The following is a 24,293-nucleotide window of genomic DNA, read 5'->3' on the forward strand; positions in this document are numbered from 1 at the left end:
AAATGGTTTTTTAATTTAAGTTATGCGTGCAAAATTTACACATAGATTCTTTAGCGGAACTCGATAATTGCCTTTTTATTTCTCACGGATTTTTCGGTGATCAGGATAAAATAGTCGTTTAGTATTATCCTTCTTATTTGATCAGTACCGATGATTTTTTTTAAAGGACTTTGAGAGCCTACCGGCTGCGCCAATTAAATGTTTGCACCATAAGTTTAAGATAAAAATACTTTATATAATTTATTCTTAATCTGGTTACAATATTTTTTTGTTTGGAAGAACACGGACTTGCTATTCACAAATCTCAAACTGAACTCGTTCTCTTACTCCTACTTCATTTACGATCATACCTCGGTTTTGATCTTTAGAGCTATTTGTGAGTGGCTTTTATTGTTATTGAGTGACTCTCTGAATTTGGACTTTGGACTCCAGACTTGGTTCCCGAAATCTGAGCATCCTGAATTGTGGGAACGTGCCGATAGTCAGAACAGCGGCTCGTTCTAATTGTTTAGTCTATAAGCTGAGTTTTTTGTTTCATGGTAATTTTCCTCTGGTTTGCTTATAGTTTGGTAATTTTCCATTGGCTTCTTGACAATTAAATTGGGATTCTAATTTCGTAGAGGGTGTCTCGAGGGTGACTGCATAATGTGAGAATGTATTTGTGGGTGTGTGGACATATACATAGGGGTACGTGGTGCTATGGATATGTCACTATAAATATATGGGAAACGCTTTCTTATGAGTGTTACATACTTTCGAGGAATCTAATAAACTCTTTTACTGTACGAGTAAAGGGTAAAGGGTAAAAACCCGCGATTTAAATCAATATAATATTGAAAAAAAAAAAATAACATCATTAAACTTCGAGTAATGTCGATTACCAAATATTACACACTGATTATAATTATATTTTTTATGAATGAAATCAATGAGCTTTAGCTAATGATTTTCGGCTCAAACATTATTTAACATGGTGTTAATAACATTTCCTGAACAGATAGTCTTTCTGCAATAATGATGGCACTTGTATCCATCAGATTGCTTCTAGCAACAGTAATCGCTGCTATTTTGTTAAGCTCAAATTTGAGAAGCGAGTGCGGAAAGCCAAAGTCCAGATTTACCAACATGCTTTGCGAGTCTTTTAACGAATCGTATGCATCTTTTAAAAACTGTAAACTTAATTTACTTGGAAGAGGACGAGTTGGTGCCAGTTTGTACGTAAAGCTGTTTCAACTGCCAATAGATAACTCAAGGGTGAGTTCCCAAACAAAAATATTTTTCACTTTTATCAATATATTTGATTATGGCTCTAGATAAATATGGCCATTTACCGCCGCTATAATGGATTTCGTCCATTTTTGTACAACGTCAGCGTAGATCTCTGCCACCTTTTGGAAAAAAACAATTTTCTATCGTTTGAAGGACTAGTTATTAATGCCATCATGACACGGTCCAATTTAAACCACTCTTGTCCCTACAACGTAAGCTTAAAACCCCACATACTAACATACACAAAAGCTTAACTTTCATATTCGCTATAGCACGACATAATATTGGACAATCTGGAATTTTCTGATGATTTCCTAAAAACTCTTCCCCTTCCTCAAGGCGTCTATAAAATACAATTACGATTCGCCTCTAACAAAGTTTGGAGAGCACAGGTGAGCATTTTATTTGAAAGAGAAGAGTAAATTGTTTGTAATGAATATTAACCTTAACCACTCCAAATAAATCAAAGCGAGAATTAATTTTCACATATTCTTTATATATTTAGCAATTTGTTTTGATTACAAAGTTTACGTTCAATACAATAAAATTTTCACAATTTTCAAATGCTTACCTTGTGCATTTGGGGTTGTTTGAAATGTAATGCTGTGTTTTATGAGATTGTTGTGCAAAGCAATGTTAAATACCGTGTATTTCGATAAACAACGCATAAAAATAGTAAACTTTCTTGACAATAAAAACTTTGGACACACCAAAATCATCTCAATAAGTTTATTTATTTTGTGGTAAAACAAACAATGTCATACCACCCTTTATTAATAGTGTAGTTTAAATCGTAAATGCTTTGCTGGCTTACAGTCTAGAACTTGACTTTATAGCTTAAGTAGTTTTGTGGGATTGGCGACAAATCATTGAAATGGCACGTATCAAACTCATGATAAAATAAAATTATAGAAGAACACTTTAAGAGGCAAGTATATATCGAATTGTTTTGATTGTTTGTTGGGGTTATAATAGCATAAAAGTTACGTTCTTAGGGTCTTTACTAGTATGAAACTTAGCTTAGATGCTGTATGCATATGAATATAGAATGGCATATGTATGTAGACTTAGACTATCCGCTGTCGGTTGCGGATTAAATTAAGATGATGCAGAGTGATAAATATGAAATGCCGTGTGACAGTTTAGAGACAGATCCTGCACAACAAACGCTTTTCGTCCGATTCTTTACTCCATTTTCTGTCCCAGTTTTTACACTTTCCTTATCCGATATTTAACTATTCTTAAGTTATATTTATAGGTATGAATGTGTGTACCTAGGCTTAAAAATTTATATGGCGGCGTCGTTCGTATTTACAGTTCTTTTCGGTCATTAATATATCGCACATTTGATTAACTAAAACTAAAAGGACCTCTCCGGAGGGGAACCCAATTCAAGTCGGTTCTATGCAGTTCACAAATTCGAGTTAAATCAATAATATAAAACAGAAACTAAAAAACAAGTAACATCCATTGTTTGACGATTAATACTTTCAGCCAGCCGGACATTTTTAAGGCGGCTTCAGTGTTAACACTCGAATTCGTTGGCCGTTATGGCGCTCAGATCCTTCATGAGGCCCTCCAGATTGGCCATTTCCTGGTTGAGCTCCTCGGTGGATGTGCTGGGGGCAAGTCTTTGAATCTCATCGGTTGAGTGGACCACCGACCCGCCGCCCTGCAGGCGATTGGGCGTGGCAGCCGAGAACGATGGCTTCTTGTATGGCGATTGGTTTTGTGGACGTATTGTGACGGCGGGGGCTGTAAAATTAAATTTGAGGTTAGTAATTGTATCCTAGAAGTCTCCTGGGCCTAAAATTTCCTTGATTTTAGATATTTTCTTATCAATATCATGTCTTTCATTTCAGCCTATTAAATAAATACTCACTATGCTTGTTAACTGGCGTGGCGCCTCCTGTGGGCGGCGGGCCCGGCACACTGAAACTTTTCAGAGGATGCCCACGTTTGGAACTCTCAATGGTGGACACACAGCCATTGCCAGCAGCCCCGCTTGCGCCGTTGCTAAAAATAAATAAGCAAAAAATGAATCCACCTACTAAGAGAATAACTATTTATTTAAAAGGTTTTTTTCATATGCTACTAAACAAGGGCCAAGACAGCATCAAACAACAATGGGACATTGGGAACCCCTCTTAATCACCGGCCGATTGCTGGTGCCTAGAAAGTGCAGCTTTCGCGCTTGCTGAACCTGCTGCGCCTTCCGGGCCAGTCGGATATACGGCTGGCGATCGGAAACGGACATCACATTCCACGTGTAGGTGGCCAACTCGGTGATGGTCGCCGCGGTGCGCATGCTGTAGACGCCCTTGTACTGATGGTTGATCAGGATCTCGTCCAAGCGGAACTTGTTCATGAAGTTGAGAAACGGCGAGGGCGAAGCCATTAGAAGGAGCTGCTGCTCAACACGCCGCGGTAGCGTTTGGTTATTGAGCTTGATCACCCTGCTCGACGGTCCATACGCCACGTTGACCTGTACACTGGGATCGATCCGTCCCCAACGCGTCCTCGAGCACATTCTCGTCTTGTTCGCAGCGAAGGTTAAAAACTAAGGATTTATGTGGGAATTTTGTTCAATTTGTAGCACCGAAATGTGTGCACATGCCAACGAGAGATCTAACATACAAAAAATCTAGCGAAAGCACCGCCCACTTTGCTCACCAGAAGTTGGCGTCGTAGCCGCCATAAGGATGCTCCGGAGTCTGAGCCATAGAGTTGCTCTGCGGCTGGGTGAGGCTCTGCTGGGAGAGACCGGCCTCCATGGTCATGTGGGATCGATTCTGGTGGCTGTACTGGGTGCGCGGGTACTGAGGGCGCTCCATCGTTCCGTTCATTGAGGTGGCTGTAAAATGATGGATATGTGTTATATTTCAGGCACTTTAAAAAGAGGTGTCTGTCACTCACTCATATATCCTGGCACATAGGATCGCTTGTCCAGCGAGTTGGTCACATGACCTGGCACTGGGGTCTCCACCTCGTATTCGCTGTGTACCACTGACCGTGGCAAGGTGAGAGCACCACTGCTCGAGGCTCCATCGCTGCAGACAGGTGTCACTGTGTGCAAGCCCTTATCTATGTTTTTAAGCTCCATTTGATCATGGTGTATCCATAGATCCGGTGGTTTGGGAACGCCCACATTGTTCTTTTGGTAGCTGCAAATACATAAAGTTTGAGAAATATATACAAAAGATAATAATGATGGTCAGGAAAACGGACCTCTTCTTAGTGTGTTCTGGCGAGGATTGAGGCTTGCGCCTGCATAGCATCAGTACGCCCAAAAGCACCAGCAGGAGAACAACAGCCGTAACTGCTATAATTATGTACAGCAGCTTCTCGTTGTCGATTCCCTTGGCTATGGTGTCGGCCTCCTGCATAATAACCGCTGCACTGGTGGTGTAGGATACCAGAGCCGAGAAAGGGGCGTTATTATTGCCCTTCGTAGTTCTCGCCTGAACTTTGAAGTAGTAAGTGGTGTAGGGCTTCAGGTTCGGTAGCATCATCATGGTCTCCTCGCCCGCGAAGGCTTCAACGGACCAGTCGCGATCTCTCTTCGTTGTGTCCGTAGTGTAGTAGATATTGTATCCGGTGATCTGGCCAACAGTGTGCTTTGGTGGAATCCACTGGATGATCACAGTGGGTGGATTCATCTCATCCAAGCGAACAGTAACCTCCCGCGGTGGCGTGACCGGCACATTCTGATACGTACTATTTAACACGGACATCGACCAGGACGACTCTCTGCGTCCCTTGACCACTTTGACTGCAAACTCGTATTGCGTATTGGGGCGCAGGTCATTGATCATGCAGTTAAGATCCGAGGTGTTGTGGTAGCGATAGCGATTAGATCCCGTGATGCCGTAGCTGACCGTGTAGTGTCGATTATCTGTCACATGCTGATTCTTGTTCAGCATCGTGTCAATCCAGTAGACCACAATCGAGGAACTGGACATGGTGATGGCTCGCAGGCCCACTGGAACCTCAAGCGGCGTAGGTGCGTCCACTGGCTCCTCGTCGCGAGTCTTAATATTGTCATAAATAGGTGGGCCGTCGCCTTTAACATTTCTCGCCCTTAGCGATACAACGTAATCCATATTCGACTCCAGATTCTTAAGTATATGGTAGCGCTCCGTCTCTTTCAGCTCGATTGTGTTCTCATCGGGAATTCCGCGACCCCAGCCCAGCACGTAGTTGCGTATCTTGATTTCCGGGTGCTGTGGTGGGCCCCAGTGCAGGGCAATGTTGTTGGCTCCGGGTTGAATGCTTTTCCAAATCGGTTTTCCCGGCACCTGCGTTTCGTCTAGGTCATTTTCCAGTGTGTTGACGCGGTACCATTCTGTAAATGGTCCCGAACCGTTGACCGTCATGGCCGCAATCTTGACTTGGTACTCGGCATTGCGATCCAAGCTGCTTAACTCGAAGTATCTAATGTTGGCAGGGGTACTCTTCACTTGGGGCGCATCCTTGAACTTGCGATACCGAATCTTGTAGCCTGTAATCTGTCCATTGCGATCTTCCTCTGCAGGTGGCTCCCAGTGAACGGTGATGGACTAGTAAGGTGATGTAGTTTATAAGTTAACAGAATTTCGTTTTAAATATTTGTATCTACTTACACTGGAACTAGTCACCTCCAAAGTAACATTGTTGGGAGGTTCAGACGGCGTGGAGGAAAACGTCTTCACACGGATTTCCGCTGAGGAATCCCCCATTCCATTTCGATTGAAAGGCACCACTGAGATCACGTAATCAGTGTTGGGACGCAGCTCGGTGAGAACTGCATCCAAGGCAGTACTATCGTGATATAAATCTGCACCGCTGTCGTTCTGTAGATAAAAAGGAATCAGCTATATGTTGAAGGCTTAAATGTATTTCATATCCCACCTCTGAGTAGTAAACACGGTACTTAAGTATCTCTCCATTGGTCACCGAGGGCTCTGCCCATTTCACGTAGATCTCCTTGTGACTACGGGCATGCCCCTCAAAGTTCCGTGGTGGACCCGCAATATTAACCTCCGGTTGGGTGCTAACTTCCAGAGGAGCAGAGGATGCTCCGCTGCCAAAATTGGTATTGGCCTCCACTCGGAATTGATAGGTTCTGCCGGGCAGCAACGATTGAATATTGACCTGTTGATCGTCATGCGACTTGGTGACCATTTTTTGCTCTCTGAAATTTTGTTTATAAAATTAGTCATTGAAAATTGGTTTTTATTTAAGGTTTCATTTTTTTAAGGTATTAAAGTGTATTTGCAAAGTGTGTATTAAAAGGCGATGCAATCCCAATCTTAAAATATTCTATTTTCCTGGCGGAATACGAAACACTAGAATTTCCAAATCTCTAAACTTATTAGCGGCACTCGAACGAACTCCTTGAATAAGTGAGGGTCTGGGGTTCGCCTCAGGATGCAAGCCAGACAGACGGACAGTCGGATTGAATCGAAAGCGAAATCATTTCCGCTCGACTGATGAGAGAAAGTCATTAGGCGATTGGCTAACTATGCAAACAGGCTTAACCCCTGCTAATTGTTGGTTAATGAAGCGGATGCCAATTAAGCGGGTAATGCGATGATTTCCCGATGATTTCTACTCACCTCTCGCTGTTGTTCATCTTGTAGTAGACCGTGTAGTACACAACATCGCCGGCATTCTGGAGGGGTTCCACCCAGCTGAGGGTCACGAACCGGGACTTCACTATCTGGGCAACCAGGTCCCGCGGCTGACTGGGCAATCGGGCCTGGAGTCCACTGTCCAGGGGCTTGGCACCTGGATGCGGGACACTCGGATCCTGTTCAGGGGAATCTGGGGAAGCAGGGGATTGTTTTTGCTGCTGGGATTTCTTGCTCTTGCCCGCCTGCCAGGAGTCCAGTATTTTCTGAGCGTTTTCGCCCTGCTTGTAGGCTTCTATATGAGCCTCAATGTTGGCTATATCTTCGTCGTCATAGTCATCGTCGTCGTCCTCGTAACTCTTTGACTGGCTCTCCAGCGGCAGAACACTCGCCGACTTGAGAATATTGAACCTGCGATCGTTGAGCGGCTGCTCGAACTGGGGAAGCTTTCCGGAAGGAATTCTAAGTCGTGTCGTACTCGCGTCGTCGTCGTCTAGTTCGTCGTCCTCGTCCGGAAAGGGAAAACTGCCACCGGACTTGGTGCGCAGCTGCTCGCCCGAATTGAAGGGCTTGCGCCGCTTGGTCAGATTGTCAAAGGTCTGGAGGGATTTGGTGGAGTGGCCTTGGGATTTTCGTTTTTTGATTTTCACTTTGGGAGTGGGATTCGGTGGTGGTGGATGGTTGTGGTTGTGGTTGGGGTGATATTAAATGGAAATGAGGCGAGGATAAAGGAAATAAAAGAACAAACGAAATAAACAATAAGTTAATAAATTATATTGGAAATTAATAAAATTCATTTCATGTTATTCCATATTAATTAACTGGATTGAAATCTCTTTTGTATGTTCAATAACTTGCTTTAATGAATAATTCATTATATTTAATTGTGGCCATACTTAAGCCGATTAACTGTTTCGGTTATATAAAGTTATTTAAATTATAAATGCAAACAGAGGACTACTACAATTGTTTCGTTTAAAGCTAAGTATTTTGAATACCTTATTCACAGAACAATGAAGACATAATTAATAGCATGAAGACATTAATAATAGCATTTATAATAGTTAAATATGCACAAAAGAGATTTCCATATTTTGAGATAAAATAATTAGAGTAACTTAATTTATTACTATACAAACAATACACACACAGACGCTTACGAAATTATTTTACATAAAGCAGGATGGATGAAAGGATATTTGTACAACAAAGTGAGATAGGCGGGGTTGGGAGATTGGGGCTTAAATTTCGTTGGGTCAATTTACAGGCCTCAAAGAGGCGCCAATTGTTTAAGCTGCACAAATACTGGACACCGAGCTAGGACTACTTGGGGTACATTATCAGATAATCCACTCACCTCCTTGGGGAACAACCCGCAGACGAGCTGCTGCATGGACACTGCCGGCGGCATTGGTTCCCACGCACTGGAACATCCCGGCATCGGAGTTGAGCAGCCCAAGGATCTTAAGATTGTGACCATCCACCAGTTGCATGTAGTCATTGGGCGTTATGACATCTCCGTTCTTGAGCCACCTAATAATGGGTTTGGGCTTTCCCCAGATGTCGCACTTTAGCTCCGGCTCGTCCTTCTCGTGGGCAGTCGTATCCTTGGGCGCCTTGATAAACTTCGGCGGCTCCTGCACCTGCACCGTGGCCTGGGCATCCAGAGAATCCACCGTGTTGCTGGCCCTGCACTGATAGTTCCCAGAGTCAATGTCCTCGGCACTGGAGATTTGCAGCGAGCCGGTTCCAATGATGGAGAAGCGGGAATCCAGGTCGTTCAGGTCCAGATCCATGCCGTTTCGCAGCCACTTGATCTGCGGCTTGGGCACTCCGTTGGCCACACAGTCCAGGGTGACGGTCTCGCCCTCCCTCACGGTTTTGGGAGAAGGGCCCACGAGGAACGATGGAGCCACCGCATTCTCGGCTCCCAGTTCATTGGGTTTCTTAATGTTTAAGTTGGTTTTGCTGCTCAGTCGGGAGATACTGCCCGACGTCACGTTGCACTGGTAGGACCCCCGATCCGACGGGCCCACCTCATCGATTTCTAGCGCTCCGTTGGGCAGCACCACCATGCGCAACTTGTCCACGGTCAGTGGCAAGTCATCCTTGAACCACTGCACCGAGTGCTTGACGCCCTCCTGCCAGTTGGCCTCTCCCACCATGCAGCGGAAATAGGCTGTCTGACCCGGCAGCAGGTAGGTCTCCAGGAAGTCCTGATTCAGGTCCGGCTGGCGGGCAATGGCCACCAGTGCCGGGCGACTGAGCACACTTCCCACGCCCTCGGCACTCAACAGGCACTGGTAGGCTCCCGTCAGTCCACGGCTCTCCTCCACGGAGCTGATGTACAGTGATCCGTTCTTCAGCTGCGTCCGGAACGTATCGCCCACGATGACCAGGTCCTGGCCGTCAGGTCCTCGCCACCGGATGGTCACTGGGGTGGGCGCGCTGGCTTTGCCCTTGCCTCCGCGCCCCATGGATGCAATGCCCGCGCATTGGAGCAGCACCGAGTGGCCCTCGGGCACCACTGCATCCTGCGGCTCCAAGGTGAACGAAAGCGCTGCAATAAAAAATGGACAAGATTGGTGAAATTAATGCACTGCTAGAAATTTGTGAAGGGCTGTTAAATATTTTCAAATATTTTTGAATAAGCATAGGGGAAAAATAAATCATAGAGCTTTTCTGCAAACCTTTCTAAGTGTAAAAATCGTATTATGTTCAATAAGAAACCTTTCCATGAATAGTTTATAAATCGCATTATGGCCATTTCTTTTTAGTAGGTCACAGAACGTATAAATGCTTCATTTCAGTGATTTAGATTATCCTGATTTGGAAAATCATTTTATGAAATTAGAAACAATTTTCCGTGTGGGGCTGGCACATCCGAATGGGGTTTGTGCCACGACTCAAGTCAACCGCCCCCAGTTTACCGGAGTGTGCCTCCACTCGAGGACCGGCAGCTTCTGCAATCTGTCAACTTGTAAACATGGCTGAATAATTGAGGCTACAAAGGCCAACTCTCTCTCGAAGGCATGCTGCAGCAGAGGCAGGGGCGGAGTCTGAGGAAAATGCGAAGGGGTCGCCGGAGGCACGCAAATATTTGCATTTCCACTTTGGCTCGGCTCGTCGGGGGTGGTGGGTGGACTGAATGTCTGCGCACCGGAGGGTGGTAGGGCCTGCCAATGAATAACCTAACATGCCTGAAAGAAAAATCGAGTAATGCTTGGAACTCGTTGCCTGATATCCTCAAAGGCTTGGATACAAGGGATAAAGGTGCTGCAGACAGGCTGAGGGGGTCACCCTAGAAGATCTGAGACTTTCAGCCATTTAAAGCTAAGATTATTAGCCAAACTTATGAGTTTATTAATAGCATGTGAGTGTAAGTTCTAAAAACATTTACTTATATTGAGCTTTAATGATTTTATGATTATTTTTAATATTATTAATTTAAAATCAATATAAAATTAATAACTATTTTTGAGTGCTTACGCCTTTTCAAATACCCATTTACATATTCCCCTTTGATCTTGCTAAAAAATACATTTTTAAAGAGCATAAAAGCCCCAGCCAGTCAGTCATCACTGGACAAAATGAATTATATATAAATGGGAACGGCCTTAATTAGGCATCGAGTTCCAACCGGAGAAGCGTGAGTTAAATGCTGCTGGAATGATGACTTAATTTACGAGATTTATTCAGCTGTACAAACGACTTTGGCGTCATGAATTACACATCACATTTCATTTCGTTGCAATTCAGCGTGCCAGGACTCAGGACTCGGGACCCAGGATTCAGAGTGCACCTGCAGCTGGCTTTGGACTGCTGCCCCTGTGGATCTCATTTCCATTTCGCCGTTGCCAGGCCGGACTCAAAATTTGACCGCCCGTGAACTTAGGCTTTTTGCCAGGAATTTTGCACAAGTATGCCTGCCATTTATTCGCTTTGTTTCCGCCCCGTCCCGCTTCAAATGGCCTGCACTTCGGAGCCAAAGTTGAAGCAAAGTTATGCGAACCGTGTGCAGTGGGCTTCGGCCATATTAACTCGACCCAACTCTATTAGGGTAAACTACTTAGCGGACCTGGAATTCCCTTCCCATCTCTGCAAACTCCACCAGTGAGTGTGCCTTGTATTTCACATTTTATTCGAGCATTTGAGCCCCGACGTGTGGCTTTTATGTTTATTGCTTTTGGGGTCGTGGTCTGATGGAGCAGAACTCAACTCTTTTCCTTATTTCCACACTTCACTTGATGAAATTGTGTTTTTTGAAACACTCCCGTTCCCTTGAATATCCCTGCGCAGTTTATGGCCCGCTTTTAGGAGCTGTTAAGACAAACATGCAAGCATCAAGACGAGGAACGAGCGTGTAATTGATCTATATAATTTACTATACCCTTTTATATACCCCTTTTAACCCCCGTCAACTGTCAAGGTGAACGGAGCTGCAGAAAGTCCTTAATTCGACTGAATTCACTTTCCAGACAGCTGCAGTTCAGTTGCTACCTGCACTTTTCACCCCTTTTATTCTCACTTTTTATGCAGCTCAATTTCGGCGAACAGACCCGCATTTCTGCCTCGGGGTTGCGCTTTATTTTAGGAATTTTGTTGAACCTTATTAAATAATCATTCTGTACGGAATCTCTGGCCATTCGGCTCTAAATCAAATGGAGACATCTCGCTACTATTCGGTTTTATGGCTCCGCAGCAGCAGGGAGCTGTATCCAATTAAAAACTTTATTGCTCGAATTGATTTTTATTGTACGCTTCTTTGGCAGCAGATAAATAGAGAAAGGGAGAAACAATTTCGAAAGTCGGAGGGGAAAGAGGTTATCGCTGCTCCCAAAAAAATTGTGTCAATTGGTTTTATTTCCCTCTTTCGTTTTCAGTTTTTTAGTGCCGACTTTCCATCTCTCGTTATCTGTAGTACGGTTTTAATGATGACAGTGGGGGCGGGGAAATGCCACGCCCGCGCACTCACACACATGCCCGAAAAAATCCATAATTAATAAATTAAACCAATTAAATACAAAAGACTCGATTCGAAGTGGCATTTCATTAAAACTGTAATTGCAAAGAGAAATTAATTTGTGTTTCTGGCTTCATAAAAGCTCAATTAATATTGGCATTGCGGATTTATGTTCATTATTATTATAGGCCTAGGTTCCGCACTTAAAAGTCTGTACTCCTTGCCCCAAACATCTACAATGTTTCCTCTTCTTTTATGCAAATGCAGTCCTTGGTGCATGCAAATATCGCCATTAAGTACAGTAAGCCCTTGACAGCTTAGGAAATGCACATTATTTCAAGGAATATTTCAGGGGTAACTTCCCTGTATATAGGGTTTTTGTGTACCTTAGCTTCTGCATTTTTGTTAAACAGTTTTTGCCCTTTGTCTGCTAAAATAAGAACAAAAAGGGCCACAGAAACAAAAACCTTTTTGCATTATTTGTTTTACTCCCCCAACTCAACACCCCATCTCCAACTTTTTATGTGTTTTTTCATCCTGAAAATACTTTTTGTCGGCTGGTAAATTAAAATAAATGAAAAAAAAAAAACAGCTTAAAGCTGAAAAAGAGTTGATTTGCTTTAATTGAGCAAACATTTTGTATACATTTTGTTTTTCAATTGAGTTAGCCATTTCCGTAATTACGCTCGACGCGTTCATTGAATCAAATTAAACAATTATAATTCAGTCAGATTTGTGCGTTTGGTTTCCTAGAAATTCCACTTTAAAAACTGGAGCTCTACAAGCGAAGAAGGAGAAATGGGAAAAATGGCTTAATTGAGTTTAATTGTTGTAGCGGACCTACAAAATCAACTCGACAAGTCACGCAGCAGGCATTTACATAAGATTAACGACAACGAAAAAAAAAATGGAAAATTCAAAAATGAATTTGATGCATTTTGTTGCGAGTCCAAAGTGATCCAAATTCGTGGACACTGAAAAATAGAGAGAGAGAGACGAAATCGGTCCATGAATATTTATGATATTCCCGTGAATTTGCATATTTTACGATTTTCATTTACAGACGATAAAGCCCAAAGGAGCAGCAGGCTTAGATGGCGACAGTTTCTCCGGCTCCTTTAAAAAATAAAAGCAGCTCGCTTTGCCATATGCAAATTGCAGTTTGATGGTCGATAAAAAATTAGCAGTTCGGAGGAAAAGACTTTGTAAACATTGGCATGGTGAAAAATGCTTGGCCAAGAAAGACATGGCACTCTTGTGCGAGGTGATGAAAAACTGTGTGCACTGTACACAGAAAGGAAAAGTTTACCTACAAATTGAATACGAATTCCTAAGGTGGTATTATTCAATTTTATAAAAAGTGTTTCTTTGTAAGCTATTTAATACATATAAAATTCATTGAAAAAACACATACGTTGATATACGATTATAATTTCATTCAGCTTTCTTTACTTTGTTTCTTATTTCCAAACCTTTGATTTTCGTGTAGAACACTTTAAGAGATGGAAACCCGAATCAACAGGCTGCCATTGCTGATGATGGCCTGGGAAATCCCCTTGTTTTCATTTTTTCAGTACACTCACATGATTTCCAATCAAACGCAGAGTCTGCGGAGAAGCCAATCAAATTAGCATATGGCCAAAAAGAGAAAACTCCCTAAAAGGAGGCAGCAGCACGCAAGAGAGGCGCACAATTAGGCAGAAATTTCCATTTGCCAGTCAGGCGATTCCGGGCAAACAGAAAATATTTTAGGAGGCAAACAAAAAACAAAGACAAAAATTCGCATATCGGTCCACGATCACAGTGAACGAAAGGGGGAGGCCATTAGAGGCGGCTAATGGTAGCACCTTTTAAGGTTAAATTGGGCAGGCCGGGACGCGAAACTGATGCTCGGCTGGCCAACTCCTGGCCACCTTATCGCTGGCCAAATTTATGCACAGCTCGCCAACTAAGGGTTAAATGTGCCAATAAGCCAAATGCGGGTGTACCCGAATGACGCAGCACAGCAGAGACCAACGAAACGAGATGGGATAAAGGATAAGGGTTGGGTGCCCAGACCACTGGATACCCTATAACTTTTATGGAAAAAATAATCTTTGTGGTTTCAAAATGACTTGCAACTACAAATATGTATAGCCTATACTCTTAAACATTTGACAAAGTGTCAACATGACGAGTCAATATATTTATTAAAATCAGAATAAGCAGAATTATCTTCGTATTGGAACATATCCTTTTCCAGAACGATTATATCCAACCGTAAATTTGGCAAGCTTTTACATATTTATCAGTTTAGTGGAACGGTCTATCCTATGCTTAACTTATAAACTATAAACAAGAGGTCAAAACTATTCTATATATTCTAAGAGAAGGTTGCAAGATAAAATAACCTCATCACAAATTCAAATTTCTCCTGCTAACGGGAGAAACTTGACGTATTCAACAGATCCCTAAAAGGCTCTATCCCTCACCAACACAATACCCCTCCTCAAATTTCTAAATCCAGGGTACACTAAGCCGAAAATCGCCAACTGAAATCTGTAGGCTTCGCAGCAGTTGGCCGCATTTGCATTTTGCCCCACTATCGAAATGTGCATCGCACGCTCACGCGACTCGAAAAAGGCCCACAGGCTGCAGTCGCCACTGCAGCAGCGCCTAAAGTTGCAACTGCAGCAGCAGCAGCAGCAACAGCAACAGCAACATCCACTGCAGCAACAACTTCTGGCGAAGACCTGGGCATCCGTCCGCCATCGACTGGCTTGCCAATGTTGATTTTCCGTTTGGTTAGCTCACCTCCAAACTCCCTCCAAACAAAAGGAAATGCGCCCGCAAAATAAGAAGGAAAAACGCAAATGTATGCAAAAAGAGAAAGAAAATAAGAAGGGGCGAGGAAAAATAAATAAAATTGCTGCGAACGGAAACTGCATCGACAACGACTGCATTGACCCCTTTTCCACCCACGTGCGTGTGAATTTGCCATGGAGGCACTTCCTCCCTTTCACCCAGCTCCTCCTCCACGTGGTGGGTATTTTATTGCAGGAGTCTCCCCGAAGGAAAAACGAAAGAAAATCGCATTGCTCACGTTGGCCAAAGTGCAAATGCGCAGGGAAAAAGAAGAAAAATTAAACCAAATTGGATGAATATTTAATTGGCTAGTGAGGGTCGGGCAAGAAGAAGTTTAAAGAGGGAATAACTCGAATTAATAATGCAATTTAAGGTTTTCAAAGGCAATTATTGGGTTTATCCCCTTATCCGGTTTTGCTTGAAAACGGAACCGAAGAAAACCATCTACACCATTTTAGTTTGTTTCGTAAAGTAAAATAGCTTAAGGATGTACTTTGACCTGAGACTTGAACATTGTGATCCCAAACGATCTACGAATTTTAATCTGATTTATCAAGAGCAGTAAAATTAAATAAAATATATATTTTATTTAACTCTTTTAGCTCTGCGACAAGGTTCTAAAACAACCCGACAGAAAGATATCTTAAAGGTTACAATCTTTATAAACTGATAAAAAAAAAATTACTAAATTGACTTTTGAAATAAATTAAATGTAGTATTTTTTCTCTTCCATATAAGCATTTTCTTTTTAGGGCATTACCCAATTCCCACCTGACCACGGTTTTCCGCTCGATTGGTTGTCACTTTCATCGCTTTGATTAACACCTTATGCGACACTTTTGATTTTCCCCACTAAGCCAAGCCACAAAGTGTCCAGACCAAAGAGGGAAAGAGAAAAAATTAAGTGAAAAGCTGCCCAGAGGCTGAAAAACCTTTTATGTTGAGTGGCAGCGAAAAAAGAAATATAATGACAGACAGACGGAAAACGAGGGCCGTGACTTTGAAGAGCTACACAGATTTAAATTCACAAGCGGCAGGATAAAGTCAAAGCCGCAGTGCCGCATCCTGAACACCACTTCCCGACTCCCAGACAAAAGTTGTATGTGGGTCCGAAAAGCTACACAAATATAATTATAAACGTCTGCCCGGCCATTAGGTGCTGCGTTAGAAGCCTCCATGCGCAACCCCGGGAAACCGAGGAAACCCCCACTTTCAGTTCCAATTTGGCTTGGGGCGTGGCATTACCAGCCATCCAACCACCCCTCGGGGCCCCCAATAGATGGGTCTATATTTAGTCTGGCCTGTCTGTCAGGTTCATGGAAATTGTCGCATCAAGTGAAAGCATCTATGGAGATTTTCGGCGGAGGGAGCAGCTTTGATTTTGATTCTATTTTTTATCTGCATGGCGTTTGACATTTGCCAGTTCAGTTCAATGGCCAGCGAAAAGGCAATCAAATTGATGACTTTACTTTCCCCCCTCCGGTTTCTGTGGCTACATTTCAATTATGCTAATTACAAGCAGCCATCAAACACCTAATGGCCATGGGGCGAGGAGGATTTATGTAAGTCCAACCCCAATTTTGCCCTTTCCGACCGAACTGCAACTTCTGGCTGTCTCTTTGCTTTGTCATTGAGCTATTGCGGTTTGCTGCTAATTTATGGGCCTGTACTGAACCCATACCATAACCTCTCCATCTGTAAATAAAACATAGAACTCTGGGCCGGGAGTAAAGTAGTTTTTCCCCTCTGAGGTTGTAAACATGCCGCACACACACAATAGATTCCCCGTTTTTTGCCCATGAAATTCTGCGCAAAACTAAAGAAAAGAAAGGAACAGACAGGAGATATCCTTCCTTTGTCCTGGAAATGAAGTACTCAAATTACAGGGCATGTACGTATGTACAGGAGTGTGCTCCATAAAGCTGTCTGCGGCAATCCGATAATCATCTAAGGGCTTGCGCCACTTCATTTCGGAACAACAAATTTTATTATGCAGAAGAGATTTCTTTTTCTTTTCAGGTTCGTTTTTTTAGTTTGCACGTGAAGCGCCGCCACAAAGTAGGATATGTAGATGTCTAGATATAAACGCATTAAAAATAAACTATTCCATATTGTTCCCTGCTCCTTAGAAGAAAAAATGCTGCAGGCTGTGAAAGCCTCCTTACAAAAGACTTGCTCTGCATACAAAAAAAACAAAAAATCAGTGACGATGACAGCAACTCTGTTGCAGATTTCCCAGAAATGGGCGAAGGCATTCCCCTTTTCTGTTGGCTTTTCCCGAGTTCGCAGCTAATTTGCTGCTGGCTATAATAATGCTTAAGCCAAGTAATAAACGCAGATTTTTTCCAGCGTTTGGCAAGCACAATCTTGGCTTGACTTTTGTTTACTTTAGAGGGCAAACAAGAAGCAGGCGCCGTGATCCATTCCTCAAGTTAATTAAAGTTTTATCAAGGCAAGAGGTAAGCACGCAGACTTCTCGAGGCATTTCCTGGAATGCAGTCGTCTTCACTTCTCCTCAAAAACTTCATGTTTTATTCAATTTTATCTGTTGCTTTTGTTGTTCTCGACTGTGTAACTAGTTAAATTCCAGTTGTGAAGTACGAATTCCATCCGCAAAGCAGTTTCAAATGCATTTCGCCTTAAATGCTGCTGGGAGTTGGCCCACGTCATCATCATCATCGTCATATTCATTATGGCCATCATGAGCTTCAGGTTGTGTCATTCCACGTTTACTCGTTACCGTCTTCGATTTCAATCAATGTGCAGCAGCTTATTGAGATCTTTCCATCTCTCCTTTCTCATTTTCCTTTCAGCGCTGGCTTTTGTTTTCCCTAACCTGCGGGTTTTTCCGAAGCAGAGAATACAACAAAAGGGAATTCATTGAATAGAGAGCGCAGAGTTAAGCCTTCAGCAGTTTATGACGCGTCAGTTTCAATGAGTTCGTGCCCCAATGGATCCCTTCTTCGATGATGGTGATGATGATGATGATAATCGCGTTGCAGCTGCTGCCGAGTGGAGATTAAATGGAAATCGTTTGGAAAATATATGTATTTAACTAGCAGGATCAAGTTCACTCGACTCCCTGGTTACAAGCTTTAGGTTTCCGATTTTAAAGACCTTTTCTCATATTTCTTGCAAGCTGAAAGTTCATGTTTTCATAAATTATTCCATTACATACCTGCAAATAAAAGAGAGAAATAAAAACCAATTAGTAATTGATACATATACATAGAATTAATTGGAAATATATGTAATATGGACAGCATAACCTCGATTCCCTTATGTTAACGACTCCCCAAACCACTAGTTACATGGAAATCGATAAACGGTGTTCGATTACTTGCCCGATAAGATATGATATAGCATAGCTATGGAGACCACACATCACTCGGGGCGGTACAAAAGCTGTAACTGCCGCCATATTGATAACTTTATCGATGTGTGTCAAAGAGCGCGGCTGCCATTGGAAATTATAAATCAATTTCCCGGCATTCAGCGACGATCGGCCGCGATAAGATTGCTGGTAAGAAAAAAGGTCGGATCAGAGGGCTTTAGCATAATTACGATACATGGCAGCCGCGCGGAAAGGGCAACTTAAGCGGCTTACTCAACGGTTAGGCCATGTCTCAGGTTGTCTTCGCGGATGTCGATACGTTTGTGCCTTTTGTGTCTGTATGTGATGTTTTAATTAAAGCAACGGACGACCACTGTCCGGTCGGACTGTCGCCAGTTAGCAGGCACAGCTATCGGTCAATAGCTTGCCCCAGGCACGTGCCCCACACAGTGGAACTTCATAAACTAGAACCTTTTAAAACAGGGAACTTCACAGATATTTAACCTGGCTAAATTAAGATTATTGGTTTAATCTGTTATATTTTAACTAAAATAAAACTGTCAGGATACACGCAATAAATCCGATTTTTATTGATTAAAACATAACTGTACATTTTTCAACTAAAATATATTTGAAATATTAAAATATCGAGGTTCCACTGTGGTTTCAGAGGCCCGGCTATGTGTGCGGTGTGTGTTTAGGGCTAAGCCAAGAGTCAGCGCATAAAAGAGTTGCTTGATTGCTGGGCAAACGGAGTCCCAATTGAATTTTACCCGCCATCTAACTCGGAGAATGTTCAATTATTCGAGGACAAACGAGTTTTTTGCATGACCGGCGCAAAAGCCCGGAAAGAAATGGGTAATCTTGGGAGCGGCTTCTTTGGGCTGCTCATCCATTCCATTTAGACGGCACATTTAATTGCAGCAATCAAATGGTTTTCGGGCGGTGCCACCTGGGAAATTTCTTCTGGCGCATATATCATTTCATTTGCCTTTAATTTGACACATGACGTGGGGGCATTTCTGGGGCCTCGACTTCTTCCTGTTCCTGCCATTTGCAAAATGGCCGTCCTAACTGTTGTTGTCTAACAAAATGGCCGCCTGGCTTCTTCCGCCTGCCATCCAGCCTGCAAGCATAAAAACACCATATACTCACACACCCACCCAGAACAGAACCCAGAGTTCATTGGTTTCTGAGCGGCATTTTTCACTTGCTCTGGCAAATGACTTTGGCCACATGCTGGGACCCGCTTTTCCCCCCAAGCAAGTCGCTAAGCTGGGCTAAGTTGAGCGCTTTTCCGCTGCCGGCGTTGCCTTTTCTTTGTCCTTTGGCATCCAGCGACAACGAGGACGTTGCTTGTTGCGCAGCAAAACTTTTGCATTATGAAATTGTAAATGTTAGCCAAAAGACAATCAGAAATTTACACTCCCCAGCAAGGTGGGTTTCATATGTTCATTTACAAAAATTTTAAAAGTGATTTGGAAGCTCCGTAAATTATTAACCTATTTGAATTAAAGAATCCTCATATGAATTAAAACCAAATCATTTTGAGATTAAGCTGCACTCAGCAAGGTCACACTTAGCATACTTTTGTATAAAACCAGTGTGGCCAACTGAATGGAGCAAGCAAACATATTTATAGTTTGGCAGATTGATTAGCTTTTTAGGTCAGTTTTCATTGCCGAAACTTGTATTTGTTCATCAGTGCTACTACGCACTTCTTCTGCTTCGAGCTGTCCGAATGTTTTAGAAAAATCGTTTGCAATTCGCCGAGGGGAAAAACAAACTTTTCACCCCCATAAAACGAATTTTCATCTATATACATCTGGTTTGTGGTATGGGGAATTAAATTCTTATCTTTTCTTCAAAGTTTTCGCACAGTATTTGTTCTATCGACTTAAGCCATTATCATATCTTGACTTGAGTCGATTTATCTGCAGAGAAGGCAAACATATAAAAGATGCGTTTACTCAATCGTTTTTAATTATTGATTTCATTAAGATTCATGATTAAGTAAACCTTGAACAAGATAGTTGGAAAAATGTTCTAAAATCGTATCTTTGGGTTATCGTCCACATTAACGTCGAAGTATGTATTTAGGACGCCTGTCCACACACCTTCGGTGCCCACTTTAATACTAAACATGTAGCTGCCCTTTGGAAGAGGAATTTTTGCGTACATTTGATCGGTCAACACAAAGTCCTTTACGATAATGTCGTGCTGTGGAAATAGGAAATGGTAAAATCAATGTATGGAAAACGTTGTACTCGTAGTACTCACGTTATACGGACACGTATGATTTAAATTACTATAGGGCTTCACTGCAGTATAAAAAAGGTGGAAGACATTAAGCGGGTTCGGATGCTTAAAGTAGTGACAAAAGTCAACGGATACGTTGAATAAAAACGGATGATATCCCGATAACTTCTTATAGACACTTAAGTTAATCGTAATACTTTTAAGAGGAAATTTAAGGATTTTAATGTAAAGATTCTCTGCGATTATGCCACGTCCCAAGACTTTAAGATGACATACGGGAAACTCCAGAAACGATTTGTCTAATACTTCACATTTTACGTTCGTATGACGAGTAATAATGTCACCGCGGTCCTCGCAAGCCAGTAATACAATAAATAACACTCTGATTATTTTAAACTTCATTGCAGAACAATTTTTAACCTAATAATCTGCTTTTCTAAACTTTACTAAATACAAGTAAATTGGCGTTACAACATCATTATAATTTGTATGGAATCAGATTTCATTATTTGGTGATTTGGTTCGATTTTAAAAGTCAATTTTGATAATTGTGGGTCTTTGTGTTCGTTCGAGTTGTTAATGAACGGTAAGGCCTAATTTGAAAATGGAATATTTTAAAATTGGTTTACTAATTTCGTCATTAGTCATAATTTATTTTAAGTTATTTTGCCATTTATTTGTTGAACCCACAAAACTTTCTCTTGTGTATAATAACGTTATTTTGCCAATAACTTTACAAATGTTTTTAATAGTACAAATGTAGCTGCTCTTTCACCCAGGAGCAATTAGGAACATTGAACATCTGTGATTTAGATTTATGTAGTGCTTTAGAGCCCTGTCGGGGTGGTGTTTCATATAGTGACAAAAGTCCACATTAAATAGAAAGGAATGGCAACCAGACAGATTTTTCCAACCGCTAATATGTATTATAAATTAGCTCAAATAATTCCACGTTTCAATCGGCACACTTGGACTCCGGCAACGGATTTATATTGAATTTCATAACTAATAATATCCATAAAAACCAACGATAAAAGTAAACTTAATGATAGTTTAAATATTGCCTACAAATTAGTACACTTTGTTTAGTGGGTAGGAAATTGGGAAAATATTTTCCTTATAATTGTAAATTTACCCAATACATTTTATTATACTATCAATATCAGTTCCAATTTATCAATATTTTATCAGTATGTATCAAATTGGCTTTATTACGAAATGTCTAGATTTTGTCATTCATCCCATTCGGATATTTTGTGTCATTTTCATCGGGGAAAATTGGTCTCCCAGTCGAGACAGGGTGAGTCATTGATGGGCAAGAGATTAAAACGCATTTTCCGAGACTCATAATGATCCGTGCTCTGTGCCAATTTCCTTTTTGAAGGGAGGTTTTTCTCGGGGCACGTGTGCCGCACAGTTTGAGTAAATATCCCTTTTTTTGCCTCTGTTTTTCATTTTCTAGTCTGCTCTATGAACTTATGCATCGCTGCGCTTTGACAAACCATAATCCCCCGGCTGTAAAAATATGGATTTCATTTCATGTTCCATATTTTATGGCCTCAAAGCGAAATGAGAACGATGGAAATGAGAAATAGTTCTCCCCAGTGCTAATGGCCAGTTGTTAAACTTTCAAATTGATCCATGAATTTCACAGTCGGATGCGGCCATAGTGCACAGCACATATTTTCCTGCTTTCCGTTTGATGTTTTCTTGAATCAGTAAAAAAAAGAGGGCCGCTCCCCGAAAATCGTGTATAAATCGTAGTGTCAAAGAGCGCTGGAGAATATAAATTTATGATTTATCGACAGCATATGCGTTACCTCCTACAGGAAGTACCCAGCGAGACTCTGTAGAGGCGAGTTTTTCCAATTATTATTAGCATTTTACAATCGCTTGGGCATGTTTTGAATGGTTCTTTAGCGCACATCGAAGATCCCACCCCCGTGGAAATCGAAGAAAACACAGACAGATGACCCAGAGACCAGATGCCTATTCCTGGGGGATCTAGCCAGGAATCAACTCTGATTTGTGCAAGTCAAGTGATTAGGATTTCAAGTAGAAAGTTTACATTCAGAACTCTGAAATATATTGTAATACACAATTGAATCAAAACTAAGTGGAGGCATTGATAGATGTCCCTGAGACCAGATGCCCATTCCTTGGAGATCTCACCAGGAATCAACTTTAACTGTCCAAGCCCGATGACAAGGACTTCCAAAGTAGAAAGTTTGTTTTCAGAATTCCAGAATGTGTATATTTGTACTATTGAATCAAAACTAAGCGGAAGTTGGGGAAATAAGTAGCAGCTGTGCTGCGCCGTGGGTGTCGGAAGCACTTTTCAAGAATATCCAGAATATTTAAAAATAATTTCTGTTCGTCTGACACTGACTTATGTGCAGGTTAAGTGCCGCCGACAGATTTTGACACATTGCGGCAATGTCACGAAGCGAAATGCATATTCAAGATATTGTTAAGTCACTGCTGCTGCATTGATTAGAGCCAAAATGCAATGTGAAAGTCGATTGAGCTGGGGAAACGGACACTTCTTTAATTAACATATGCTGCTTGTTGTTGTTTGTCTTTCACAACAGCTGCTGCGGTCTGCAACTTTTCCCAAGCGGTATTTGTTGTTTCGGTTACCGTTTATGCTGTCGGTGGTTGCCTAACAAATTAATTTCATATTACGTCCGCCCGCTCATGTATGCACAGCAGCGGTGAGAATAATAGCACAGAATAAACTGTCTATATTCTAAAATAAATTTATATACTTATCTATATAATAAAATTTGGAAGTAATTTTATTTACATATAAGATCATCTGTCTTCTTAAAAAGACAATTATGTGAAATCGTTTTCTTTAAGTTCGATTTCCAGCAACATATGATTGGCTAAAAAATGTTTTCATAAAATCATAACTACATTTAGGCCTAATTTAATTTTGGTTTTGGGAAAAATCTGATTTAAAAATTTGGCATAACTCCAACGTCTAGTGATCATATTATTTCGAGATTTATAAATATTTGTTGTTATTATGTTGGACTCAACTGTATCTAAACCTAGAGTCTGGAATAATAGTTCATTACTCGGGTTACATGTGTGCGGGATTGCCGTTTGGATGGATCCTGGCCTATCCTATCCTACCCATCGTAACGTATCCCATTCTATCCGTCCTTTGGCAGCAGTTCCAATTGAAATTAATGTTTTATGGTTTCTGCAGCGACCGCACACACAGCACAATGACGGCAAAAGGGAAAATACGACAGCTGGACATCGGCGAAAGGGGGAGTAGCTTCAACAGTTTTGTGCCTTCTGGTATTCCAACTCGGTTTTCCTAATGCCAATTTGCCATGGAGAGTTTCCTGTAAGTGACAAAAGCAAATGCCAATCCTTGGGCCAGACTTTCTTTGCCTCTTCTCAGTTCTTCCTACTTCTTTCAGTTTGTCGCCGGTCTTTGTCTCGCTTTTGGCCATGGCAAATTGGACATTCTTCTTCAAATTTCCTGTTTATGCTCCATAAAATCCATCGAAGCGTTTAATATTGGCAACTTAAGTTGGATGGAAATAAAGGAAGCGGCAGGAACAACGCGCCAAGTACGTGGTCTGGGATTTAAATTGGTTTGTTGAGGTATGTGCTATATTGTATGTATGTAAAGTGGGGGAGGCGTCTGGCATTGAATTTATTTGCCATTGTCTGAGTCAGTGTAGTCAGTAGTCAGCTGTTTGGGTATCTTCAATTTATCTGCCATGATTTAAGTGAAAAAGTTTGCAAGCAACTTAATTCATCTTGTGCCACAGTTGACAGCTCTAATTTGATGCAACACTTCTGTAATTTTCATAAACAGGTAGTCATCTAAAACTTGGCCGACAACCTGTCACGAATTTGAGTTAGGATGACTTTAAGCTTTAGAAGTTTGGTAGATATAGTTAAAGTTCGAAAATTTTAATAAATTAAACTCTTTATAAAAACACTAAGATACTTTGTGTTCAATAAATATCATCCTGATTAGGGAAGT

At 41.8% G+C, this 24,293-nt stretch overlaps 4 protein-coding genes across 7 annotated transcripts in view; 1 reads left to right on the top strand and 3 right to left on the bottom strand.

Moving 5' to 3' along the window:
- The first annotated feature begins 1,014 nt into the window (after positions 1-1,014).
- LOC119551998 lies at positions 1,015-1,691 on the top strand. The gene is made up of 3 exons (XM_037861722.1): positions 1,015-1,254; positions 1,314-1,481; positions 1,542-1,691. The coding sequence occupies exons 1-3, from the start codon at positions 1,015-1,017 to the stop codon at positions 1,689-1,691; spliced, it is 558 nt and encodes a 185-aa protein (XP_037717650.1).
- A 306-nt stretch (positions 1,692-1,997) lies between these two features.
- The window catches only part of LOC119550068 (neogenin), a 36,923-nt gene continuing 14,627 nt past the window's right edge, over positions 1,998-24,293 (bottom strand). For 2 of the 4 annotated variants that reach the window (XM_037858532.1, XM_037858534.1), the window contains exons 2-10: positions 8,239-9,441; positions 6,867-7,530; positions 6,160-6,442; positions 5,892-6,101; positions 4,498-5,828; positions 4,186-4,433; positions 3,943-4,123; positions 3,152-3,285; positions 1,998-3,024 (exon numbers count right to left, since the gene is read on the bottom strand). In XM_037858532.1, coding sequence (XP_037714460.1) covers positions 2,795-3,024; positions 3,152-3,285; positions 3,943-4,123; positions 4,186-4,433; positions 4,498-5,828; positions 5,892-6,101; positions 6,160-6,442; positions 6,867-7,530; positions 8,239-9,441 — 4,484 coding nt within the window. In that variant the 3' untranslated portion in view covers positions 1,998-2,794. The remainder of the gene's footprint in view (positions 3,025-3,151; positions 3,286-3,942; positions 4,124-4,185; positions 4,434-4,497; positions 5,829-5,891; positions 6,102-6,159; positions 6,443-6,866; positions 7,531-8,238; positions 9,442-24,293) is intronic. The other 2 variants (XM_037858535.1, XM_037858533.1) reach the window with 2 other exon arrangements.
- LOC119550069 lies at positions 3,321-3,906 on the bottom strand. Its single transcript, XM_037858536.1, has one exon. It carries the CDS (start codon positions 3,797-3,799, stop codon positions 3,386-3,388), a length of 414 nt encoding a protein of 137 aa, XP_037714464.1. The 5' UTR covers positions 3,800-3,906; the 3' UTR covers positions 3,321-3,385.
- On the bottom strand, positions 20,069-20,683 carry LOC119551980. Its single transcript, XM_037861695.1, is given in 1 exon segment — positions 20,069-20,683. A coding segment is annotated over 1 exon segment (615 nt).

This window comes from Drosophila subpulchrella, chromosome 2R, assembly GCF_014743375.2.
Source record: "Drosophila subpulchrella strain 33 F10 #4 breed RU33 chromosome 2R, RU_Dsub_v1.1 Primary Assembly, whole genome shotgun sequence".
NCBI lineage: Eukaryota > Metazoa > Arthropoda > Insecta > Diptera > Drosophilidae > Drosophila > Drosophila subpulchrella.

What these genes read in the sequence shown, in the direction of transcription:
- LOC119550069 (XM_037858536.1), bottom strand. Translation starts at nt 3,799, where the DNA reads ATGTGCTCGAGGACGCGTTGGGGACGGATCGATCCCAGTGTACAGGTC.
- LOC119551998 (XM_037861722.1), top strand. Translation starts at nt 1,015, where the DNA reads ATGATGGCACTTGTATCCATCAGATTGCTTCTAGCAACAGTAATCGCT. An exon ending in TGCCAATAGATAACTCAAGG is followed by an intron (nt 1,255 to 1,313) that starts GTGAGTTCCCAA and finishes TTATGGCTCTAG; the next exon opens with ATAAATATGGCCATTTACCG. An exon ending in ACCACTCTTGTCCCTACAAC is followed by an intron (nt 1,482 to 1,541) that starts GTAAGCTTAAAA and finishes TATTCGCTATAG; the next exon opens with CACGACATAATATTGGACAA.